The sequence below is a fragment of the Mastigoproctus giganteus genome, chromosome 2, assembly GCF_048544385.1.
Source record: "Mastigoproctus giganteus isolate SK-2022 chromosome 2, ASM4854438v1, whole genome shotgun sequence".
In the NCBI taxonomy this organism is placed as follows: domain Eukaryota; kingdom Metazoa; phylum Arthropoda; class Arachnida; order Uropygi; family Thelyphonidae; genus Mastigoproctus; species Mastigoproctus giganteus.
In genome coordinates, this window is record NC_143576.1 from 163,923,950 (window position 1) to 163,950,114 (window position 26,165).

At 39.9% G+C, this 26,165-nt stretch overlaps 1 protein-coding gene across 2 annotated transcripts in view; it reads left to right on the plus strand.

Moving 5' to 3' along the window:
- The window catches only part of LOC150089721 (uncharacterized), a 105,453-nt gene that overhangs the window by 13,724 nt on the left and 65,564 nt on the right, over positions 1-26,165 (plus strand). The window contains exon 2 of one of the 2 annotated variants that reach the window (XM_090368762.1): positions 23,762-23,907. In XM_090368762.1, the coding sequence (XP_090224888.1) occupies positions 23,820-23,907 (88 nt within the window). In that variant the 5' untranslated portion in view covers positions 23,762-23,819. The remainder of the gene's footprint in view (positions 1-23,761; positions 23,908-26,165) is intronic. The other variant, XM_090368763.1, reaches the window with a different exon arrangement.

Consider the following 26,165-nt stretch of genomic DNA (forward strand, 5'->3'; position numbering starts at 1 on the left):
ACTTCTCCACTAATGCTGGTGTCCCCCAAGGTTCAGTTCTTTCTCTCACTCTTTTCCTCTTGTATATTAATGACCTTCTTCCATTGACCTGAAATCCTATCCATAGTTTTGCCGATGATAGCACATTGCATTCCACTTTCGATTTTGAGAAATCTTGTCCTGCTCAATCAGCTTCAAGTTCTTGAAAATCTGCTGCCAATTCCTTAAATGCCGATCTTCAGGTAATTCTCCAGTGGGGCAAAGACAACTTAGTTGATTTCAACCCTTCTAAAACTCAGTCTTGTCTTATATTCCGCAAAAAGGATTCTTCTGCTCCTGTGCTTATCTTTAGTGACACTCCGATTTCTAGGCAAAATGATATATCTCTTTTGGGGATTACCCTGACTTCTAATCTCTCTTGGCACAAGCACATTACAAATATTGCTTCCTCCGCATCTAAAAAACTTGGTTTTCTCTTTTGCTCTTGGCGTTACTTTTCTTCCAAACAGCTGCTCACTCTGTATAAATCGCAAATCCGCCCTGCCATGGAATTATGTTCCCACATCTGGGGTGGTCCCCCCAAAACCTCTCTCAGGCTTCGTTATTCCATTCTGAGGAGGGCAGTTAGGTTAATTAATGATTCATCTCTAACAGAGTCTCTCCACTCGCTGCCTCATAGACGCACTGTTTCTGCTGCATGTCTCTTTTACAGATACTTCCATGGGCACTGTTCTTCGGAATTAGCTTTTATAATTCCCGCTCTCTCTTTCAAAACAGTCCGAACACGTGCCGCCACCAGCCAACATCCATTTACTGTCCAACTTCAAACCCATAGAACCAACTTTTCATCTTCCTTATTTATTCATTCAACTGCCGTTTTCTGGAACAACCTTCCTTCATATGTATTTCCTGAAAATTACAATCTACAGAAGTTCAAGTCCAATGTCAACAAATATCTTCTTTCGTCTTCTCAACCTCCAACCCAAGCACGGTACTAAGTACTATAGGTTCTAATACCTCTCGTGTTTGGTGTTCACATAAAAAAAAAAAAAAAAAAAAAACTTTAAGTAAATCTTACATCAGTACATTGTGATCACTGCCACCTAGTGGCTCCTTTTTCTGTAAATTCCTAATGCATGAATAATCACTGCTGAAAATCAGATCAAGAGTGTTACTCCCACTGGTTGCCTCTCTAATATGCTGTTGTAGAAAACAATCGCCCTATGACCCTCAGGGGGCTCACATCTGGTGAGTATGGGCTTGGCACACCCAGGGTCCTGAGCTGGATATCATCATTCTTCCCCTTTTGACTCTCTCTCTCTCTCTCTCTCTCTTAGGGTAACTGGGAAATTTTTTTTTTTTTTTTTTTTGGCTGGTGCAGCATAAGCCTCGGGCTTCCTTGCACCATATAGCTAATAATAATAAAAATCCAAAAAAAGCCTTGCCAATGTGTGAGTGACCAGCCCACAAGTTCCAGTCAGTATCTGGGAAGTTAAAATCTCCCACTATAAGACTGATTTAATGGGCCACTCTATTTCTCTTCATAATTATTCATTGTACTCATCAGAGTCATTAGGCCTGCAACAAATTCCTACTGTTATTTTTGCTTTCCCAGTGCTTGTGTCACACCTAGGGCTTACAAGACCGGGATCCTGGTTATGTTTTTTTCCGGTATTCAAATACCGGTACTGATACAAAAAACCAGTTTTTCGGTACTAATTTAAAAAAAAATAGTTTATAATTTAATCACATAAAGGTTATAAAATCACCTTTTTGTGATTGTGACGTCCTTATCTCCACAAACAAATGTTTGATAAATCATCGATAGGACACCATGGAACATTGCAACCCGTCCACAATTCTCGGACAACTTCATGTCCGACCGTATTGTAACTCCCAAGTCCCGTTCCTACACTACTGACTTTCGTTCAACTCCACCATGTATAAGTTATTTTGGGGTTGCTGTTCCCCAGGTGTAAGACCTTGTATTTTGCCGAATTAAAGCTTATAGCTGGCACTTTTCTGACCATCCGAGAAGTCCATCTAGGTCACTCCGAAGAAGCTCTGCTTGGCAACGATCATTAACTACTCTACTGATCTTCACATTATCTGCAAGTTTAGACATCACACCCTAATCCTTTCATAGATGTCATTTAAGATAATCAAAAACAACAATGGTCCTAATACTGAACCTTGGGGAACTCCGCTTCTTACATTAACCCAATCTGAGGAATAATCATTTATCACAAGCCCCTGCCTGGTGCCCTCAAGCCCTTGTGCTGTCCATCTAAGGATTTTCCTTATGATTCCAGCCTGCTTCAACTTATAAAGTGACTGCTCATGTGGGACTGAGTCAAATGCTTTGCTGATATCTAAATAATGTTGAAATTATTCTCTAAATCCAGCTCACGAGTGACCTGTAAAAATGGCTAACCAGATTTGTTAAACATTAATTTCCCTTTACAAAACCATGCTGTGTATCCTACAGAATTCCATTTCCATCTAAATGATCCTGAATTCCACCCTTGATCATTGCCTCCATGATTTTCCCTACTACTGAAGTTAGACTGGCCGGTCGGTAATTTCCCGTTACACTCCTAGAACTGCCTTTATGTTCAAATTTATACCAATCCAACGGAATCTCTCCTGAGTCCAGTGATGCCCTCATAACTAGCCTTAATGGTTCAATGCACTCACTTGCCACCTCCTTTAAGATTATAGGGTATATGCCATCAACCACTGTAGGCACGAACGTTTTCTCATTAAATCAACATGTGAAATTTCAACATCATTAATTACATTTTTTCAACTTCACTCCCATAATTTCTCATTGACTTCACGTGAAGGGTTTTTCGGTGAAGGTAAAGAAAGCCAACACGAGAACGACGAGAAATGTCAGATAACCTACGCAGAAAATTAGTTTCCTGCGTAAGTTATCAGCGAGTGAGCAGCGCTAGAGTCCGGTGTCTGGGAACTAATTTTCCACGTAAGTTATCTGACATTTCTCTTCGTTCTTGTGTTGGCTTTCTTTACCTTAGCCGGTTTTTCTTCTGTAAATATCGATGCAAAGTAACTGTCGAGTTCATCTGCAACATCAGTTGGAGTATCTAATACTATCCCACGCAATTCCATATGCATCCAATCTGATTTATCTTTCTCTTCTTTGCATTTATATATGTGAAGAATTCTTTAACTTCACTCTTTGCTCTCTTTATTCCTTATCCCCACTCTTTGCTCTCTCCCAGACTCAGTAAAGATACTATAGTGAAAATTATACTTCGCTGAATAAAACGTGTTTCTCCTTCAGAAAATGATGAACATAATTCAACCAGCGAAGACCAACGTGGAACAGAACATCAGTGTTAGCATTAGCATTAGTAGAGGCATTTGATGCAAGAAAGCAAGCTTATGCAGCATCAGCCAAAAAAAAAAAAAAAAAACCCACTTCCACTTCATCCCTCTGTTCGTTCGAAATACCTGTCCATCTGAGCCTTAAACTTATTTAGGCTATCAACTTCCACGACGAGTGATGGAAATCTGTTCCACCAACCAACCACCCGCTGGCTAAAGGCAAATTTCCGCACGTCTATCCTACATCTGTCTTTCCTCAATTAGAATTTATGCCCTCTCAGGTGATTATTCTGAGCAAGAGGTTGTTATTGTTGTTTTTGGTTTTTAGGAGCATTAGCAACTAAGGCCATATTGCTCCGAGAATATGCGGTGGTCATTCCCTGACCTTTCCGCATTCCCCGTATTTGGTGGTGACGGGTTCGAACCCCGGTCTAATCAAGAAGCATGTGCTACGCACTGCTCCTTCCCACCTGGCTACGGAGGCGCCCTGAGCAAGAGGAAGAATCCCGTCAGCATTGAGCATGCTCAAACCATTCAAGGCTTTATACATATCTATCAGATCACCTCGCTGGTGCCTAGTCTCCAGACACTAATTTGCAAAACTTGAGCCTTTCTTCGTAAGAGCACCCCTTTGTTCCATTCACTAATTTTGTTTTGCCTTCTCTGTACTCGTTCCAGCAGCTCTACATCCTTCTTGAAATTAGGCCTCCAGACCTGTATACAGTACTCTAGGTGTGGCCTGACAATTGCCTTATACAAGGGAATCACCTCCCTATCCCTGCTAGAAAAATTCTTATATATCATTGACAATACACCATGAGCTACTCTTGCCGCCCGTCTGCACTGCTCAGAGAACTTCATATCTGCCTGCACAACCATCCCCAGGTCCCTTTCATTCTCTACCACTGTCAGTGTAGTACCACAGAGTTGATACGTTGCTCTGGTGTTGCTGTTTCCCATATGTAGTACTTTACATTTGTCAATGTTAAACTTCATTTGCCACCTCTCAGCCCATCTGCTCAACCTTTCCAGATCTTGTTGCAGCAGCATAGTGTCAGTAGTGTCCTTGACAACCCTGCCAACCTTCGTATCGTCTGCAAACTTGGACATTAAGCTTGATATACCATCATCAATATCATTTATAAATACAGAAAACAATAATGGACCCAGCACTGAACCCTGAGGGATTCCACTAATGACATTAGTCCACGATGAACAGTGTCCATTGATTACCACTCTCTGTCTTCTCCCCCTCAACCACCCCTTTATCTATAGCAGCAATTTGCCTCTAATGCCATGCTCCAATTTGTGCAGCAGTCTTCCATGTGAAACAGTATCAAAAGCCTTTCTAAGATCTAAGTATATAATATCAAAGTTATTCCCTGCATCCAGTTCTTTTGTGACTGCATCATAGTATACAATAAAATTGGTCAGGCAAGACGTCCCCTTAACAAAACCATGCTGTGTCCGAGCTATAACTGAAGTCTTGTCTAAATGATCCTCCAGTGCTTCTTTAACCAGTGCCTCCATTAATATTCCTGTTCCAGGAAAATTAACTCCATTAACTAATGTAATTTACAGGTCTATAATTACTTGTGTCAGCCTTTGATCCTCCTTTGTGAATTGCGGTCACATTTCCACATATCCAGTCTGTGGGTACCTCCCCTGAGTCCAAGGAAGCTCTCATAATTATAGCTAAGGGTTTGCTTACTTCCTTTGCTGCCTCCTTTAATATAACTGGATAGATCGCATCCACCCCAGGTGCCTTTCTTGTGTTTATCTTCAACAATTTCTCCTCCACTTTACTCTCAGTTATTACAAGATTCTCAAGCTTACTGCCAGAGTTGAATACACCTCTGGCATTCCCCTCGCTGAATAACTCCATGTGTGAATGTCGATGCAAAATATTCATTTAGTTTGTTAGCTACCTGAGCAGGATCATCAACAGTTGACCCATCAATATCAAGTGGACCAATCTGATTCATCCCCTTCATTCTAGAGTTTACATAAGTAAAGAAATCTTTGCTGTTTTTCTTTGCATCCCTTGCCAAAGATTTCTCATAATCTGCCTTCGCCTGCCTAACCTCCTTTGTAACTTGGTTGCATATCAACTTGTATCTACAATAGGCTTCTGTGTCACGTGTTAATTTATATGTATCCCATGCATTTTTCTTCTCTGCCATATGTCTCATTAGTTTTTGCACTGCTTCTATTAGAATGAGCAGAAGCCTGAAAAACAAGATGCATGGTATTTCAGAGACTGCTGGGAGCCATTGCGGTACAAGTAAACACATGGGTTGTGTTAGGGTAGCTAAGAATAGAAACAGGTGCAGATATACTTGTGTGTACACCAATGCTAGGAGTTTAGTAAATAAATTTGATGAATTTGAGGTATTGCGCAAAACATCAAAGGCAGATATTGTTGGGATATCAGAGACATGGTGTCACACAGATATAAGGGATGCAGAACTGGAATTTGGGGAGTACAACGTCTACAGAAAGGATAGACAGGATAGGAAGGGGGGAGGGGTTATGCTATTAGTTAAGAAACACATAAAAACCAAGGAAGTGAAGCCAGTCGACATTGCTGGACAGTGCAGTGTTGAGTCAGTTTGGTGTGACATAAGCATTGGGAGATCAAAATAGAGAGTAGGAGTGTGCTAGAGGCCTAATGACTCTGATGAGTATAATAAGGAACTGTACAGGGAAATAGAGTGGGCCAGTAAATCAGAGAGTCTTATAATGGGAGATTTTAATTTCCCAGATATTGACTGGAATTTGGGGGCTGGTTACTCACGCACTAGCAGAGCTTTTGTGGATTTATTGGATGATTGTTTTCTACATCAGCATGTTCGGGAGGCAACTAGACGGAGTAATACTCTTGATTTGATTATCAGCAGTGATTCTTCATACATTAAGAATCTGCAGATAAATGAACCACTAGGTGGCAGTGATCACAGTGTGCTGAAGTGGGATTTACTCAAAGAGGTAACTACCATTAGGGGTAAAGGCAAGGGTTATTGCTTCCGTAAAGGCGACTACGATGGACTGAGACAGTATTTAAATTCTATACAGTGGGACCAACTGATGATGTTACCAAGAGCAAATTCAAAATGGGAAGCATTCAAAGAACTTATCTTGGAAGCTACTAGGCTTTACATACCAACTAAGAAATATTGTTCAAGGTTTAGGCCAAAATGGATGTCAGATGAACTAATGAGGCATATGGCAGAGAAGAAAAAATGCATGGGATACTTACAAATTAACACATGACACAGAAGCCTATGATAGATACAAGTTGATATGCAACCAAGTTACAAAGGAGGTTAGGCAGGCGAAGGCAGATTACGAGAATTCCTTGGCAAGGGATGCAAAGAAAAACAGCAAAGAGTTCTTTACTTATGTAAGCTCTAGAAGGAAGGGGATGAATCAGATTGGTCCACTTGATATTGATGGGTCAACTGTTGATGATCCTGCTCAGGTAGCTAACAAACTAAATGAATATTTTGCATCGACATTCACACATGAGGAGTTATTCAGCAAGGGGAATGCCAGAGGTGTATTCAACTCTAGCAGTAAGCTACAGAATCTTGAAATAATTGGGAGTAAAGTGGAGGAGAAACTGTTGAAGATAAACACAAGAAAGGCACCCGGGGTGGATGGGATCTATCCAGTTATATTAAAGGAGGCAGCAAAGGAAGTAAGCAAACCCTTAGCCATAATTATGAGAGCTTCCTTGGACTCCGGGGAGGTACCCATAGACTGGAAATGTGCAAATGTGACCCCAATTCACAAAGGAGGATCAAAGGCTGACACAAGTAATTATAGACCTGTGAGCTTAACTTCTGTTCCAGGAAAATTAATGGAGGCACTGGTTAAAGAAGCACTGCAGGATCATTTAGACAAGACTTCAGTTATAGCTCAGACACAGCATGGTTTTGTTAAGGGGAAGTCTTGCCTGACCAACTTGATTGGATACTATGATGCAGTCACAAAAGAACTGGATGCAGGGAATAACTTTGATATTATATACTTGGATCTTAGAAAGGCTTTTGATACTGTTGCACATGGAAGACTGCTACACAAATTGCTGCTATGGATAAAGGGGTGGTTGAGGGGGAGAAGACAGAGAGTGGTAATCAATGGACACTGCTCATCGTGGACTAATGTTATTAGTGGAGTCCCTCAGGGCTCAGTGTTGGGTCCATTATTGTTTTCTGTATTTATAAATGATATTGATGATGGTATATCAAGCTTAATGTCCAAGTTTGCAGACGATACAAAGGTTGGCAGGGTTGTCAAGGACACTGCTGACACTATGCTGCTGCAACAGGATCTGGAAAGGTTGAGCACATGGGCTGACAGGTGGCAAATGAAGTTTAACATTGACAAATGTAAAGTACTACACATGGGAAACAGCAACCCCAGAGCAACGTATCAACTCTGTGGTACTACACTGACAGTGGTAGAGAATGAAAGGGACTTGGGGGTGGTTGTGCAGGCAGATATGAAGTTCTCTGAGCAGGCAGACGGGCTGCAAGAGTAGCTCATGGAGTATTGTCAATGATATACAGGAATTTTTCCAGCAGGGATAAGGAGGTGATTATTCCATTTTATAAGGTAATGGTCAGGCCACACCTAGAGTACTGTATACAGGTCTGGAGGCCTCATTTCAAGAAGGATGTAGAACTGCTGGAACGAGTACAGAGAACGGCAACAAGATTAGTGAATGGAACAAAGGGATGCTCTTACGAAGAAAGGCTTAAGTTTTGCAAATTACAGTGTCTGGAGACTAGGCACCAGCGAGGTGATCTGATAGAGGTGTATAAAGCCTTGAATGGTTTAAGCATGCTCAATGCTGATGGGATTCTTCCTCTAGCTCAGAAAAATCACCTGAGAGGGCATAAATTCAAATTGAGGAAAGACAGATGTAGGATAGACGTGCGGAAATTTGCCTTTAGCCAGCAGGTGTTTTAGAATTAGCATTAGCATTAGCATTAGTAGAGGCATATGATGCAAGAAAGCAAGCTTATTCAGCATCAGCCAAAAAAAAAACCCTCTCCCATTTCACCCCTCCGTTCGTTCGAAATACCTGTCCAGTTGAGCTTTAAATTTGTTTAGGCTATCAACTTCAACAACAAGTGATGGAAGTCGGTTCCACCAACCAACCACCCGCTGGCCAAAGGCAAATTTCCGCACATCTATCCGACATCCGTCCTTCCTCAATTTGAATTTATGCCCTCTGAGGTGATTATTCTGAGAAAGATGAAGAATCCCATTGGCATTGAGCATGCTCAAACCATTCAAAGCCTTATACACCTCTATCAGATCACCTCGCCGGTGCCTAGTCTCCAGACTCTGTAATTTGCAAAACTTAAGCTTTTCTTCGTAAGAGCAACCCTTTGTTCCATTTACTAATCTTGTTGCCCTTCTCTGTACCCGTTCCAGCAGCTCTACATCCTTCTTGAAATGAGGCCTCCAGACCTGTATACAGTACTCAAGATGTGGCCTAACCATTGCCTTATACAAGGGAATAATCACCTCCTTATCCCTGCTAGAAAAATTCCTGTATATCATTGACAAGACACCATGAGCTACTCTTGCAGCTCGTCTGCACTGCTCAGAGAACTTCATATCTGCCTGCACAATTACCCCCAGGTCCTTTTCATTCTCCACTACTGTCAGTGTAGTACCGCAGAGTTGATACATTGCTCTGGGGTTACTGTTACCCATATGTAGTACTTTACATTTGTCAATGTTAAACTTCATTTGCCACCTCTCAGCCCATCTGTTCAACCTTTCCAGATCCTGTTGCAGCAGCATAGCGTCAGTAGTGTCCTTAACGACCCTGCCAACCTTTGTATCATCTGCAAACTTAGACATTAAACTTGATATCCCATCATCAATATCATTCATAAACACCGAAAACAACAATGGACCCAACACTGAACCTTGAGGAACTCCACTAATAACATCAGTCCACGTTGAGCAGTGTCCATTGATTACCACTCTCTGTCTTCTGCCACTCAACCATCCCCTTATCCATAGCAGCAATTTGCCTCCAATGCCACACTGCTCCAATTTGTGCAGCAGTCTTCCATGTGCAACAGTATCAAAAGCCTTTCTAAGATCGAAATATATAATATCAAAGTTATTCCCTGCATCCAGTTCTTTTGTGACTACATCATAGTATCCAATCAAATTGGTCAGGCAAGACCTGCCCTTAACAAAACCATGCTGCGTCTGAGCTATAACAGAATTCTTGTCTAGATGATCCTGCAGTGCTTCTTTAACCAGTGCCTCCATTAATTTACCTGGAACAGAAGTTAAACTAACAGGTCTATAATTACTTGTGTCAGCCTTTGATCCTCCTTTGTGAATTGGGGTTACATTTGCACATCTCCAGTCTATGGGTACCTCCCCTGAGTCCAAAGAAGCTCTCATAATTATGACTAGGGGTTTGCATACTTCCTTTGCTGCCTCCTTTAATATAACTGGATAGATCCCATCCACCCCAGGTGCCTTTTTTATGTTTATCCTCAACAATCTCTCCTCCACTTTCCTCTGAGTTATTACAAAATCATCCAGCTCACTGCCAATGTTTACTTTACCTACATCATTCTCCTTCCTGAATAACTCCTCATGCGTGAATGTAGATGCAAAATACTCGTTTAGATTGTTAGCCACCTCAGCAGGATCCTCAACTGTTGAACCATCAATATCCAGTGGACCAATCTGATTCATCCCTTTCCTTCTCGAGTTCAAGTATGTAAAGAACTCCTTTCTGTTTTTCTTTGCATCCTTTGCCAAGGATTTTTCGTAGTCTGCCTTTGCCTGCCTAATCTCCTTTGTGACTTGGTTACAGACCAACTTATATCTATCATAGGCTTCCATGTCACCCATTAATTTGTATGTATCCCATGCATTTTTCTTCTCTGCCACATGTCTCATTAGTCCATCTGACAACCATTTAGGCCTAAACCTTGAACAATATTTCTTAGTTGGTATGTAAAGCCTGGTAGCCACCAAGGTTAGTTACTTGAATGCTTCCCATTTTGAGTTTGCTGTTGGTAACATCATCAGTTGGTCCCACTGTATAGAATTTAAATACTGTCTCAGACCATCATAGTCGCCTTTACGAAAACAAAAACCCTTCCCTTTACCTCTGATGGTAGTTACCTCCTTGAGTAAATCCCACTTCAACACACTGTGATCACTGCCACCTAGTGGTTCATTCATCTGCAGGTTCTTAATGCATGAAGAATCACTACTGATAATCAGATCAAGAGTATTGCTCCCTCTTGTTGCCTCACGAACATGCTGATGTAGAAAACAATCATCCAATAAATCCACAAAAGCCTTGCTAGTGTGCGAGTGACCAACCCACAATTTCCAGTCAATATCTGGGAAATTAAAATCCCCCATTATAAGACTCTCTGATTTACTGGCCCACTCTATTTCCCTGTACAGTTCTTTATTATACTCATCAGAGTCATTAGGCCTATAGCACACTCCTACTCTCAATTTTGATTTCCCTATGCTTATGTCACACCAAACTGACTCGACACTGCCCTGTCCAGCGATGTCAACTGGCTTCACTTCCTTTGACTTTATGTGTTTCTTAATTAATAGCATAACCCCTCCTCCCCTCCTGTCCTGTCTATCCTTTCTATATACATTGTATTCCCCAAATTCCAGTTCCGCATTACTTATATCTGTGTGACACCACGTCTCTGATATCCCAACAATATCTGCCTTTGATGTTTTGAGCAATACCTCAAATTCATCAAATTTATTTACCAAACTCCTAGCATTGGTGTACACGCAGGTATACATGCACCTGTTTCTATTCTTAGCTACCCTAACACAACCCATGTGTTTACTTGTAACGCAATGACTACCAGCAGTCTCTGAAATATCCTGCATCTTGTTTTTCAGACTTCTGCTCATTTGAATAGAAGCAGTGCAAGAATCACTTCCACCTCTGCCAGTGGCTACTGTTAATCTATTAGTCCTTGTATCCCCCCCAACTAGCAGTTTTCCGACCCACCTAACACTGCCTCGACAGCATCAGCAAAAATTCTTGCACCCTTTCTATTTAAGTGTATCCCATCCCTGTAGAAGCAATCTCTCCTGTTAACAAGTACAGTCCAGGCTGAAAAAAATTCTACCCCTTGAGCCTTGCACAATCCCTCCAGGGCCGAATTGATCGACAAGGCTCTCATCATATACTCCCTCCTATCGTGTCTGGGCAGAATTGCAGACACTTTCAAGTTCAACCCTAATTCACGGCTTTTTTTCAACAGTGACCTGTACTTGCTAAGTAATTCCGCCGGTCTCCTACTCTTAATATCATTAGTGCCAACGTGTACAACTATATCACCTTTTGTGCCCTTAAAAGATGATATCCGCTCTACAACGTCATCAACCTTTGCCCCTGGCAGACATACCCTGGTCCTATTCCACCTATCCTTTTTACAAGGCATGTTCCCCGTTTCCCTGACAATAGAGTCACCAACAACTACTAGTTCCTGTGGGACCAGCGCATTCTGCCTAGGGGGCTGCCCCTGTGTTGCCTGATGACCAAGTGCAAGCTCTGGCGTTGATGTGGGCAGCTGAGAGCTTGATGGGCCCCTCAATTTATTTCCTTCGAGGGCATCCACCCTGTCCTTCAAGGTCTCATAAAGGCCCATAACAACGCTGAGTTGTCGCCTGATTTCCTTGCACTCCTTACATCGTGCACACACAAAGACATCCCCCTTGGCAGTATCATGTCCTGTACCCGACTGCTCCGCAAACATCAAGCAAACAGTGCATTTTAATAGACTGATTCAGAGGGCAACTTCCCCCCTCAGTTCTCCCCTGAACCACAGCACTCCCATTAGCTTGAGCCTTTTGCTTTGCTGCTCTGGTCAGAGTCATGATTCCAATTTAATTCAATAAAATTTAAAACAAAAATTAAATCCTTAAGTTATATCCCAAAACAGTTATGTTATATATATATATATATATTTTTTTTTTTCGGTATCTAGTGTTCCCTTTATACAACTTCCGTATCACGTGTACCACTATAGTTATGTATTACTTATTTGTTACGATTAAGTCGTTATATATATATATAGAGTTAAAAATACAATTTAACTGACAATAAAGTTTATCAAGATTAATAGATTTACTGATTAATTGACAATATTATATTATGCAGTATACTACACTAAGCTTATGCTATTGTGTAAAAATGGCGGGAATTCACGAACGGTATTTCTACGGACTCGTAAGTATTGATTAGCTTCGAAATCTCGCTATCTCAATTTAGAATAAACTAAGGATCCTGACTAGATCTATAATCTACTTATAGAAGATAATTTGATATAACAATTGGTTAATAAATCGACTCAATTTGGTTAAAAGACCTCTCGTTCAATTTGTGACACGTGGATTTGATACCGGTACCGATACTAAGTAATATCTACAAAATCTCTGTCTAATTTAAACTTTAAACTAAGTATCGTAACTAGGAATATAAAGCTACTCTAGAAAATAAGTTAATATGACAATTTAAACTAATAAAGCAGAAAATAAATCAGGAAAAACTTCTCTGTTTGAAGAGCTTTAAGGAGCAATGTCTGCACAGGCTAACCTCGCACCCAGACAGTGTTTGGTTGGTGGAACAGACTTCCATCCCTTGTTGTGGAGGTTGATAGCCTAAATAAGTTTAAGGCTCAGCTGGACAGGTATTTTGAACGAACAGAGGGGTGAAGTGGAAGTGTTTTTTTTTTTTTTTTTTTTTTTTTGGCTGATGCTGCATAAGCTTGCTTTCTTGCATCAAATGCCTCTGCTAATGCTAATTAGTTCAGCTGACATCCATTTAGGCCTAAACCTTGAACAATATTTCTTAGTTGGTATGTAAAGCCTAGTAGCTTCCAAGATAAGTTCTTTGAATGCTTCCCATTTTGAATTTGCTGTTGGTAACATCATCAGTTGGTCCCACTGTATAGAATTTAAATACTCTCTCAGTCCATCATAGCCGCCTTTATGAAAGCAATAACCCTTCCCTTTACCCCTAATGGTAGTTACCTCTTTGAGTAAATCCCACTTCAGCACACTGTGATCACTGCCACCTAGTGGTTCATTTATCTGCAGAATCTTAATGCATGAAGAATCACTACTGATAATCAAATTAAGAGTATTATTCCCTCTAGTTGCCTCCCGAACATGCTGATGTAGAAAACAATCATCCAATAAATCCACAAAAGCCTTGCTAGTGTATGAGTGAGCAGCACCCAAATTCCAGTCAATATCTGGGAAATTAAAATCCCCTATTATAAGACTCTCTGATGTACTGGCCCACTCTATATCTCCGAACAGTTTCTTATTATACTCATCAGAGTCATTAGGCCTATAGCACACTCCTACTCTCAATTTTGATCTCCCAATGCTTATGTCACACCAAACTGACTCAACACTGCACTGTCCAGCGATGTCGACTGGCTTCACTTCCTTGGTTTTTATGTGTTTCTTAACTAATTGCATAACCCCTCCTCCCTTCCTATACTGTCTATCCTTTCTGTAGAAGTTGTACTCCCCAAATTCCAGTTCTGCATTCCTTATATCTGTGTGACACCACGTCTCTGATATCCCAACCATATCTGCCTTTGATGGTTTGAGCAATACCTCAAATTCATCAAATTTTTTTTCTATACTCCTAGCATTGGTGTACACGCAAGTATACATGCACCTGTTTCTATTCTTAGCTACCCCTAACACAACCCATGTGTTTACTTGTACCGCAATGACTCCCAGCAGTCTCTGAAATAACCTGCATCTTGTTTTTCAGGCTTCTGCTCATTCCAATAGAAGCAGTGCAAGAATCACTTTCACCTCTGCCAGTGGCTACTGTTAATCTATTAGTCTTTTTATCCCCCCAAGCTAGCAGTTTTCTGACCCACCTAACACTGTCTCGATAGCATCATCAAATATTCTTGCACCCTTTCTATTTAAGTGTATCCCATCCCTGCAGAAGCACTCTCCTGTTAACTAGTACAGTCCAAGTTGAAAAAAACTCTACCCCTTGAGCCTTGCACAATCTTTCCAGGGCTGAATTGATCGACAAGCCTCTCATCATATACTCCCTCCTATCGTGTCTGGGCAGAATTGCAGACACTTTCAAATTCAATCCTAATTCATGGCTTTTTTTCAACAGTGACCTCTACTTGTTCAGTAATTCTGCCGGTCTACTACTCTTGATATCAATAGTGCCAACGTGTTCCGCAAATGTGTTGAGTTCTGCTGACGAGGCTACTAGAGACGGTCGTGTTCCAAGCCGCTAAGTGGATTTTTCTTATTTATTGATTTGAAATTATTGTTTTTCTAAAACTTTTGATTTAAATTTAGTAGTATAACATTATTTTGTGATTTTCTTAATAACTTGGTGTATTTATTCTTTACTCGGCCTTGTAATTGCATAAAAGTATCGGTTAAGGTTTCCACTTGTTTCAACTCCGCTACGTTCGTAATTTTCCCGCCATTGTGATACGATAGTTGTATGCCGTACTAGATAGCGTTAGTTGAACTTCGTTAGCAGTTAAATTGTACGTTTAAATAAATACATATAACGACTTAGATTACAAACGTAATATAATTAATTATATTTAACATAATTAATAACATAACATAATTAATTATAATTAATTAATAAATTAATAGAATCATGACTCAGACCAGAGCAGCAAAGCAAAAGGCTCAAGCTAATGGAAGCGCTGTGGCTCAGAGCAGAACTGAGGGGGGCAGTTGTCCTCTGACTCACAGCCTTATAAAATGCACTGTTTGCTTGATGTTTGCAGAGCAATCGGGTACTGGACATGATACTGCCAAGGGGGATGTCTTTGTGTGTGCGCGATGCAAGGAGTGTATCGATATCGGGCAACAACTCGGCGTTCTTGTGGGCCTATATGAGAGCTTGAAGGACAGGGTGGATGCCCTCGAAGAAACTAAATTGAGGGGCCCATCAAGCTCTCAGCTGCCCACATCAACGCCAGAGCTTGCACTTGGACATCGCGTGACACAGAGACAACCCCCAAGGCAGAATGCGCTGGTCCCGAAGGAACTAGTAGTTGTTGGTGACTCTATTGTCAGGGAAACGGGGAACATGCTTTGTAAAAAAGATAGGTGGAACAGGACCAGGGTATGTCTGCCAGGGGCAAAGGTTGAGGACGTTGTAGAGCGAATATCATCTTTTAAGGGCACAAAAGGTGATATAGTTGTACACGTTGGCACTAATAATATTAAGAGTAGGAGACCAGCAGAATTACTTAACAAGTACAGGTCACTGTTGAACAAAAGCCGAGAATTAGGGTTGAATTTGAAAGTGTCTGCAATTCTGCCCAGACACGATAGGAGGGAGTATATGATGAGAGCCTTGTCTATCAATTCGGCCCTGGAAAGATTGTGCAAGGCTCAAGGGGTAGAATTTTTTTCAGCCTGGACTGTACTTGTTAACAGGAGAGATTGCTTCTACAGGGATGGGATACACTTAAATAGAAAGGGTGCAAGAATATTTGCTGATGCTATCGAGGCAGTGTTAGGTGGGTCGGAAAACTGCTAGCTTGGGGGGAGACAAAGACCAATAGATTGACAGTAGCCACTGGCAGAGGTGAAAGAGATTCTTGCACTGCTTCTATTAGAATGAGCAGAAGCCTGAAAAACAAGATGCATGGTATTTCAGAGACTGCTGGGAACCATTGCGGTACCCTAACACAGCCCAAGTAAACACATGGGCTGTGTTAGGGTAGCTAAGAATAGAAACAGGTGCAGGTATACTTGCGTGTACGCCAATGCTAGGAGTTTAGTAAATAAATTTGATGAATTTGAGGTATTGCTCAAAACATCAAAGGCAGATATTGTTGGGATATCAGAGACGTGGTGTCACACAGATATAAGGGATGCAGAACTGCAATTTGGGGAGTACAACGTCTACAGAAAGGATAGACAGGATAGGAAGGGGGGAGGGGTTATGCTATTAGTTAAGAAACACATAAAAACTAAGGAAGTGAAGCCAGTCGACATCGCTGGACAGTGCAGTGTTGAGTCAGTTTGGTGTGACATAAGCATTGGGAGATCAAAATTGAGAGTAGGAGTGTGCTATAGGCCTAATGACTCTGATGAGTATAATAAGGAACTGTACAGGGAAATAGAGTGGGCCAGTAAATCAGAGAGTCTTATAATGGGAGATTTTAATTTCCCAGATATTGACTGGAATTTGGGGGCTGGTTACTCACACACTAGCAGGGCTTTTGTGGATTTATTGGATGATTGTTTTCTACATCAGCATGTTCGGGAGGCAACTAGAGGGAGTAATACTCTTGATTTGATTATCAGCAGTGATTCTTCATGCATTAAGAATCTGCAGATAAATGAACCACTAGGTGGCAGTGATCACAGTGTGCTGAAGTGGGATTTACTGAAAGAGGTAACTACCATTAGGGGTAAAGGGAAGGGTTATTGCTTCCGTAAAGGCGACTACGATGGACTGAGACAGTATTTAAATTCTATACAGTGGGACCAACTGATGATGTTACCAACAGCAAATTCAAAATGGGAAGCATTCAAAGAACTTATCTTGGAAGCTACTAGGCTTTACATACCAACTAAGAAATATTGTTCAAGGTTTAGGCCAAAATGGATGTCAGATGAACTAATGAGGCATATGGCAGAGAAGAAAAATGCATGGGATACTTACAAATTAACACATGACACAGAAGCCTATGATAGATACAAGTTGATATGCAACCAAGTTACAAAGGAGGTTAGGCAGGCGAAGGCAGATTATGAGAAATCCTTGGCAAGGGATGCAAAGAAAAACAGCAAAGAGTTCTTTACTTATGTAAACTCTAGAAGGAAGGGGATGAATCAGATTGGTCCACTTGATATTGATGGGTCAACTGTTGATGATCCTGCTCAGGTAGCTAACAAACTAAATGAATATTTTGCATCGACATTCACACATGAGGAGTTATTCAGCAAGGGGAATGCCAGAGGTGTATTCAACTCTAGCAGTAAGCTACAGAATCTTGAAATAACTGGGAGTAAAGTGGAGGAGAAACTGTTGAAGATAAACACAAGAAAGGCACCCGGGGTGGATGGGATCTATCCAGTTATATTAAAGGAGGCAGCAAAGGAAGTAAGCAAACCCTTAGCCATAATTATGAGAGCTTCCTTGGACTCAGGGGAGGTACCCATAGACTGGAAATGTGACCCCAGTTCACAAAGGAGGATCAAAGGCTGACACAAGTAATTATAGACCTGTGAGCTTAACTTCTGTTCCAGGAAAATTAATGGAGGCACTGGTTAAAGAAGCACTGCAGGATCATTTAGACAAGACTTCAGTTATAGCTCAGACACAGCATGGTTTTGTTAAGGGGAAGTCTTGCCTGACCAACTTGATTGGATACTATGATGCAGTCACAAAAGAACTGGATGCAGGGAATAACTTTGATATTATATACTTGGATCTTAGAAAGGCTTTTGATACTGTGGCACATGGAAGACTGCTACACAAATTGGAGCAGTGTGACATTGGAGGCAAATTGCTGCTATGGATAAAGGGGTGGTTGAGGGGGAGAAGACAGAGAGTGGTAATCAATGGACACTGCTCATCGTGGACTAATGTTATTAGTGGAGTCCCTCAGGGCTCAGTGTTGGGTCCATTATTGTTTTCTGTATTTATAAATGATATTGATGATGGTATATCAAGCTTAATGTCCAAGTTTGCAGATGATACAAAGGTTGGCAGGGTTGTCAAGGACACTACTGACACTATGCTGCTGCAACAGGATCTGGAAAGGTTGAGCAGATGGGCTGAGAGGTGGCAAATGAAGTTTAACATTGACAAATGTAAAGTACTACACATGGGAAACAGCAACCCCAGAGCAACGTATCAACTCTGTGGTACTACACTGACAGTGGTAGAGAATGAAAGGGACTTGGGGGTGATTGTGCAGGCAGATATGAAGTTCTCTGAGCAGTGCAGACGGGCTGCAAGAGTAGCTCATGGAGTATTGTCAATGATATACAGGAATTTTTCCAGCAGGGATAAGGAGGTGATTATTCCATTGTATAAGGCAATGGTCAGGCCACACCTAGAGTACTGTATACAGGTCTGGAGGCCTCATTTCAAGAAGGACGTAGAGCTGCTGGAACGAGTACAGAGAAGGGCAACGAGATTAGTGAATGGAACAAAGGGGTGCTCTTACGAAGAAAGGCTTAAGTTTTGCAAATTACAGTGTCTGGAGACTAGGCACCAGCGAGGTGATCTGATAGAGGTGTATAAAGCCTTGAATGGTTTAAGCATGCTCAATGCTGATGGGATTCTTCCTCTAGCTCAGAAAAATCACCTGAGAGGGCATAAATTCAAATTGAGGAAAGACAGATGTAGGATAGACGTGCGGAAATTTGCCTTTAGCCAGCGGGTGGTTGGTTGGTGGAACAGATTGCCATCCCTTGTGGTGGAGGTTGATAGCCTAAATAAATTTAAGGCTCAGCTGGACAGGTATTTTGAACGAACAGAGGGGTGAAGTGGAAGTGGGGTTTTTTTTTTTTTTTTTCTTTTTTTTTGGCTGATGCTGCATAAGCTTGCTTTCTTGCATCAAATGCCTCTACTAATGCTAATGCTAATGCTAAATTCTTTCCAAAATAAGAAATTGCCTGACTCCAATGAGATTTTAAAAGATGAACTTGAGCCAGAAATTAATGAAATACCTTTAACCGTTTTTGCTAAAAAAGTTCAAAGCCTAGAAAGTATGGACTGAGATTGTCTACGATTATCTCAGTATAATAGTGCCAGAACAGAATCTGAAAGGGTGTGTTCTGCCGCTAATCAAATGTGTACCAAAATTAGATCCATTTTAAACTATCATACTATTGATTGCTGTTTCTTGAGAGCTGACTTTATTCGGACATGTAGTGTGGATGCTTAAACATAACTAAACTTTGCAGTAACAATATGTATTTTTTTGTTTTTAGAATAACTGTATTTTTAATGATTGTTTTCAGAATATTTATTATTGCAATAAATGTTTATTTAAAACTTGAATTCAAGTAATTACAGTACTTGTTTTTTCCTTACTTTATTGCATTGATGACAGTTAGGAACTGTCATCAAAATTTATTGAGAAAAACGTTTGTTTTTGGAATACCAGTATTAATACCGGTATCCCGGTTTCATAAATTAAAAATACCGAAATGCTGGTATTAAGATTTTGACCGGTATTGTAAGCCCTAGTCACACCACGCTGACTCTGTCCATCTATGTCAACTGGATGCACTTCATTAGATTTTGTGTTTCCTAACTAATAACATAACCCCTCCAGCCTTCCTATCCTGACTATCCTTTCTGTACACATTACACTCCCCCAAATTCCGATTCTGCATTCTTTATATCTGTTTATATCACTTCAAATTTATTTACTATATTCCTAGCGTTGGTGTACATGCAAGTATACATGCACCTGTTCTTACTCTTAGTTACTCTAACACAGCCCATGTATTTACTTGTTTAATGACTCCCAGCAGTTCCTGAAATCCCCAGCAACTTGCTTTCTGGGCTGCTGCTTTTTCGAATAGAAGCAGTGCAAGAATCACTTCCACCTCTGCCTGTGGCTATTGTTAATCTTTTAGTCTGTAACCCCCACCCCCAAGCTAGCAGTTTTCTGACCTACCTAACATTGCCTCGATAGCATCAGCAAATATTCTTGCACCCTTTCTATTTAAGTATATCCCATCCCTGTAGAAGAAATCTCTCATGTTAACAAGCACACACCACATTGAGAAAAATTCTATCCCCACGAGCCTTGTACAATCTCTCCAGGGCTGAATTGATTGACAAGGCTCTCATCATATACTCCCTCCTATTGTGTCTGGGCAGGATTGCTGACACTTTTAAATTTAACCCTAACTTTCAACTTTTTTTCGACATTGACCTGTGCTTGTTAAGTAAATCCTCAGATCTCCTCCACTTAATGTCATTAGTGGCAACGTGCATAACGATATCACCTTTTGTGCCCTTTAAAGAATATATCTCAATATCATGAACTTTTGCCCCTGGCAGACATTCTGGTTCTATTCCACCTATTCTTTTTGCTCAGTATGTTTCCTTGACAATAACTAGCTTCTGGGGACCCAGCACATTCTGCCCTGAAGATTGCCACTGTGTTGCCTGGTGCTCAGGAGTGAGGTCTGGTTTTGCGTTGGGCACCTGAGAGCTTAATGGGTCCCCCACTTTAAACTCTCATAGATGCCCATCAGAATGCTGAGTTGGCACCTAATTTCTTCATGTTCTCTGCAGCTAGCACACACAAAGACATCCTCCATGGCTAGATTGTGTCCTGTTCCAGAAAATGTGACATGTTTGTGGAACTTTTTTAGACTGTGATGCATTGGAAAAATGTCCCCTTCAGTTGTCCCTGAACCACAGCACTTCCACTACTTTGTGCACATTGCTTTGCTGCTTTAGTCTGGGGCACAATTTTCTTTTAAATACAATTTAATTAACAATAAAAATTAATAAAATTTATAAATTTAATTGATTAATTGACAATTCTATACTAAGCTAACAGTTTCCTAATACAGTGCTATGTATTACACTATCAAGTTTGAGGTTTATGTTACGCTATTCCGTATCAATCTAATATACTACAACAATGGTGGCAAGTTTCAAATGATACAAGTTTTACGAATACTTAGTAATAACCTACAAAATCACCATCTAAATTCAAAATATACTAAGTATTGTAACTAGGAATATAAAGCTACTTCTAGAAAATAAATTAATATGCCAATTAAGTCAATAAAATGGCAAAAATTTAAGGAAAACTTCTCTATTAGCTAGAGCTGTAAAACCTTCACCTGCACAGAACTGCTCTCATTCCCAGAGTCTGACTGCATAATTACCTACAAGTCTTAATTCTATATTGCCATGTATGTTACCACACAGCTGGTAAGTAAAGCTGGGATTACTGCTCCCCATATGAAGTACCTTGCATTTAGCATTAGTAGAGAGACATACAATGCAAGAAAGCAAGCTTATGCAGCATCAGCCAAAACAAAAAAAAAAAAAAAAAAAAAAAAACGCTCCCATTTTACCCCTTTGTTTGTTCCAAATACCTGTCCAGATCAGCGCCTTAAATTTATTTAGGCTATCAACTTCCACAACAGATGGAAGTCTGTTCTACCCACTGGCTAAAGGCAAACTTCTGCACATCTATCCTACAACTGTCTTTCCTCAATTTGAATTTATGCCCTCTCAGGTGATTATTCTGAGCAAGAGGAAGAATCCCATCAGCATTGAGCATGCTCAAACCATTTAAGGCTTTATACACCTCAATCAGATCACCTCGCAGGTCCCTAGTCTCCAGACACTGCAACTTGCAAAACTTAAGCTTTTCTTCATAAAAGCAACCCTTTGTTCCATTCACTACTCTTGTTGTCCTTCTCTGTACTCGTTCCAGCAGCATCATCATCTGCAAACTTGGACATTAAATCTGATATACCATCATCAATATCATTTATAAATACGGAAAACAGCAATCGACCCAACACTGAACCCTGAGGGACTCCACTAATAACATTAGTCCACGAAGAGCAGTGTCCATTGATTACCACTCAACCATCCCTTTATCCCTACCAGCAATTTGCCTCCAGTGCCACACTGCTCCAATTTCTTCAGCAGTCTTCCATGTGCAACAGTATCAAAAGCCTTTCTAAGATCCAAATATATGACATCAAAGTTATTCCCTGCATTCAGTTCCTTTATGACCACATCATAGTATCCAATCAAATTGGTCAGGCAAGACTTTCCCTTAACAAAAAACCATGCTGTGTCCGAGCTATAACTGAAGTCTTGTCTAGATGACCCTGCAGTGCTTCTTTAACCAGTGCCTCCATTAATTTTCCTGGAACAGAAGTTAAACTCACAGGTCTATAATTACTGTGTCACCCTTTGATCTTCCTTTGTGAATTGGGGTCACATTTGCATATCTCCAGTCCATGTGTACCTCCCATGAGTTCAAAGAAGCTGTCATAATTATGGCTATCGGTTTGCTTACTTCCTTTGCTGCCTCCTTTAATATAACTGGATAGATCCCATCCACCCCGGGTGCCTTTGTTTATGTTCAACAATTTCTCCTCCACTTTGCTCTCAGTTATTACAAAATCATCTAGCTCCCTGCCAGAGTTTACTTCACCTCTGGCATTTCCCTCCCTGGATAACTCCTCATGTGTGAATGTAGATGCAAAATACTCATTTATTTTGTTAGCCATCTGAGCAGGATCATGAATAGTTGAACCATCAATATCCAGTGGACCAATCTGATTCATCCCTTTTCTTCTAGAGTTTACATAGGTAAAGAACTCTTTGCTGTTTTTCTTTTCATCCTTTGCCAAAGATTTCTCATAATCTGCCTTTGCCTGCCTAATCTCCTTTGTGGTTACAGATCAGCTTATATCTATTGTAGACTTCCATGTCACCCATTAATTTATATGTATCCCATGCATTTTTCTTCTCTGCCACATGTCTCATTATTTCATCTGAATATTGTTGATGTTGGTAATATCATCAGTTGGTCCCACTGTATAGAATTTAAATACTGTCCCAGACCACCGTAGTCTCCTTTACGAAAGCAAAAACCTTTCCATTTGCTCCCGATGGTAGTTACCTCTTTGAGTAAATCCCACTTCAGCACACTGTGATCACTGCCACCTAGTGGTTTCTTTATCTGCTGATTCTTAATGCATGAAGAATCACTACTGATAATCAGATCAAGAGTATTACTCCCTCTAGTTGTCTCCTGAACATGCTGATGTAGAAAACAATCTTCGAATAAATTCACAAAAGCCTTGCTAGTGTGAGAGTGAACAACCCATTTGTCAGTATTAAACTTCATGTGCAACTTTGCAGCCAATCTTCCAAAATTGTCTCTACTTTGTTGCAGTAGCATACACTGATTACTGTAATTAACTACCCTGTCAACCTTTGTATTATCTGCAAACGTGGATATTAATCCTGTATCTTTAATAAATATGGAGAATGACAACAATGGACTCAGTACTGAACCCTGAAGGACTCTACTAATAACATTAGTCCAAGAACAGCAGTACCCATTGTTAACCACTCTCCCTACTCAGCCATTTCTTTATCCATAGCAGAAACATTTCCCTTAATGCTATACTGTTCCATTTTTTATAGCAGTCTTTATGAAATTGTTTTTACTCTTAGTAACCCTAACACAGCCCACATGTTTTGAGTGTTAGATAACCTTTCTAAAATCCATAATGCAGTAAAATCATTATATTCAACTGAAGTAATCTGTATCGGTATAATCATGTTGTTGTAAATGTTTTGATTTTGCATTGTTTATATATTTTTATTAATTTTCAGAATAAGTATTAATTTTTCAACAGAGTAGATTCCAAAAGTTTTTTACTAAGTCAAAAAGATGAATTCTGATTTGAATAAATTAAACACAGTACCATTGCTGGATGCACAAGACCTGTTTTTCCCAATTAAAGAAATTAAGCTCACAGGTAGGGTAAATATTAAATCTGTATATTATTTACAATGTACATAGTAATTATAAATTCAGTTATGCAATTTTAGATGTCACACAAGGTGATCAAAAATTATGCTGCTATTTATACGGACATTAATTATAGCCTGATGATTGCTAGTTACTTTCTTACTAATATGCTATTAAAAATATCAAGCACTTCTTTTTTTTTTTTCATTTTTTTTTTTTTAAATAACTTGTGTTACTCTTTGTTGAGTTAAATGAGCATAAAAAGTATACAGGGAGTTCCCGCTTTACAAGTTTTCGCTTTACGAGTTCCTGGGTTTGTGAGTTCTTTTTTTCAAATATCAAATATCAACAGAATCGAAAATATGAACATTAATTCCAATAAATAAATGCCGAACATTCATAAATACAGGTAGGTCCCATTTTACGATGGTCCATTTTACGACTTTTCACATTAATGACTGTTTCAAAATATTACCTGAAAAAATTGAAAATAATGAAACAATCGCAACTCAGTAACACATCGCAGCAACTCCTGTGAGTCCAAACATGTACTAGGCATTTCTTTTCTTTTTTGTGGTGCATTGAGTGGAATGATAGTGATGCCAAGAGTTGTTTACATTCAGTGCACCATGTTGGTTTTGTTGTGAATTTTCCCTCAATTGTTAATGGGTTCAACAGTGTCATTACAGTGTTATTTCTCATTAATAATAATAATAATTTTTGTGTAACTATGAGCTCTAAGCGTAGGTCAGTATCTGTGCTGGGGTGGTCAAAAAAGAGCGTAAAACACTAACAAGGAGAAAATGTATGTGATTTGTTGCATCCCACAAGTTCCAGTCAATATCTGGGAAGTTAAAATCCCCCATTATAAGAAATTCTGATTTACTTCCCCACTCCATTTCTCTGTACAATTGTTCATTGTACTCATTTGAGGCATTAGGCCTATAACACGCTCCTACTCTTTGTTTTGCTTTCGCAGTGCTTATGTCACACCAAACTGACTCAACCAGTACACTGTCCATCTATATCATTTTCCGCTACCTTGAGTGTAATACCACACTATGTTAATCTGGAATTACTTCTGCCTATATGCAGTACCTTGCATTTGTCAATGTTATTTTAATCTTCAATTCTATTAGTCTGTGTATTCTCCCAAGCTAGCAGTTTTCTGACCCACCTAACACTGCTTCGTTATCATCAGCAAATATTCTTCCACCTTTTGTTTTGAGTGTATCTCAACCTGTGGAAGCAGGCTCTCCCGTGAACAAGCACAGATCTCACTGAGAAAAATTCTACCCCATGAACCTTGTATAATATCTCCAAGGCTAAATTGATTGACATGGCTCTCATCATATACTGCCTCCTATTATGTCTGGACAGAATTACATGTTTTCACATGCAATTGAATTTTCATGTGAAAATTCACATTGCATGAAAACATGTAATTCTTGTAATTTACAGAATATTACAAATTTCGAAGTATTTTCTGTATAAAACTGTATAACCATTTTTATAATTATAAATTACTGAGTCGGACCTCCGTTTAACGAAGTGATTTTATAGCGAATTATTTTGAATTCCCCTTGGAAGTTAAATTTAAAATACTTTTTGTTGAGCGAAGAAAATTTTCATATATCAAACGGATTAGGAGAGAATTAACTCGGTACACACTGTTCACATTTCTGGTCTTCAGGCAATTAGTGTTGCTGCGCGAATTAAGAGAGGTAAAGCATTCTACAACTTAGTGGTACCTGGTAAAAACTATCCTACCACCTGTCCAACATATGGAGGAGTTGCGTTAATCAAGAGTGAGCAGATCAAGGTGTATTCCCAATGGGCTCTGCCCACCTGCTGCAGTGGTGTCCAACCTTTTCCTGGACAGGGGCCATATTCAAAAAAAAATCAAAGTTAGATTTCTTTAGTGTGTTACATTTTCCATATCTTGTTGTATGTAAAAGTAAAATTGAAAATATTTGAAAATTTTATTAAGTACAATACACAATTACATTTACTGAACAAAACATTTATTGAGAATTTTTTTGATAATTAACAAAATTTAGAATGCTCTTTTTGTTCACTTTCCTTGGTTGGACACCTTTGTGAATCAAGCGCCCCGTTCGAGAATTAGAAAAGTGATTTTCTTTTACCCTGACAAATAATCATCTGTTGTTTCGCAGAAGTACGTTATCCACATTTTTCCGTAAAATTTCCTTATCTCTGTTTACATGGTCACAGTACCTGAATATCCGAATGACACCGATATTT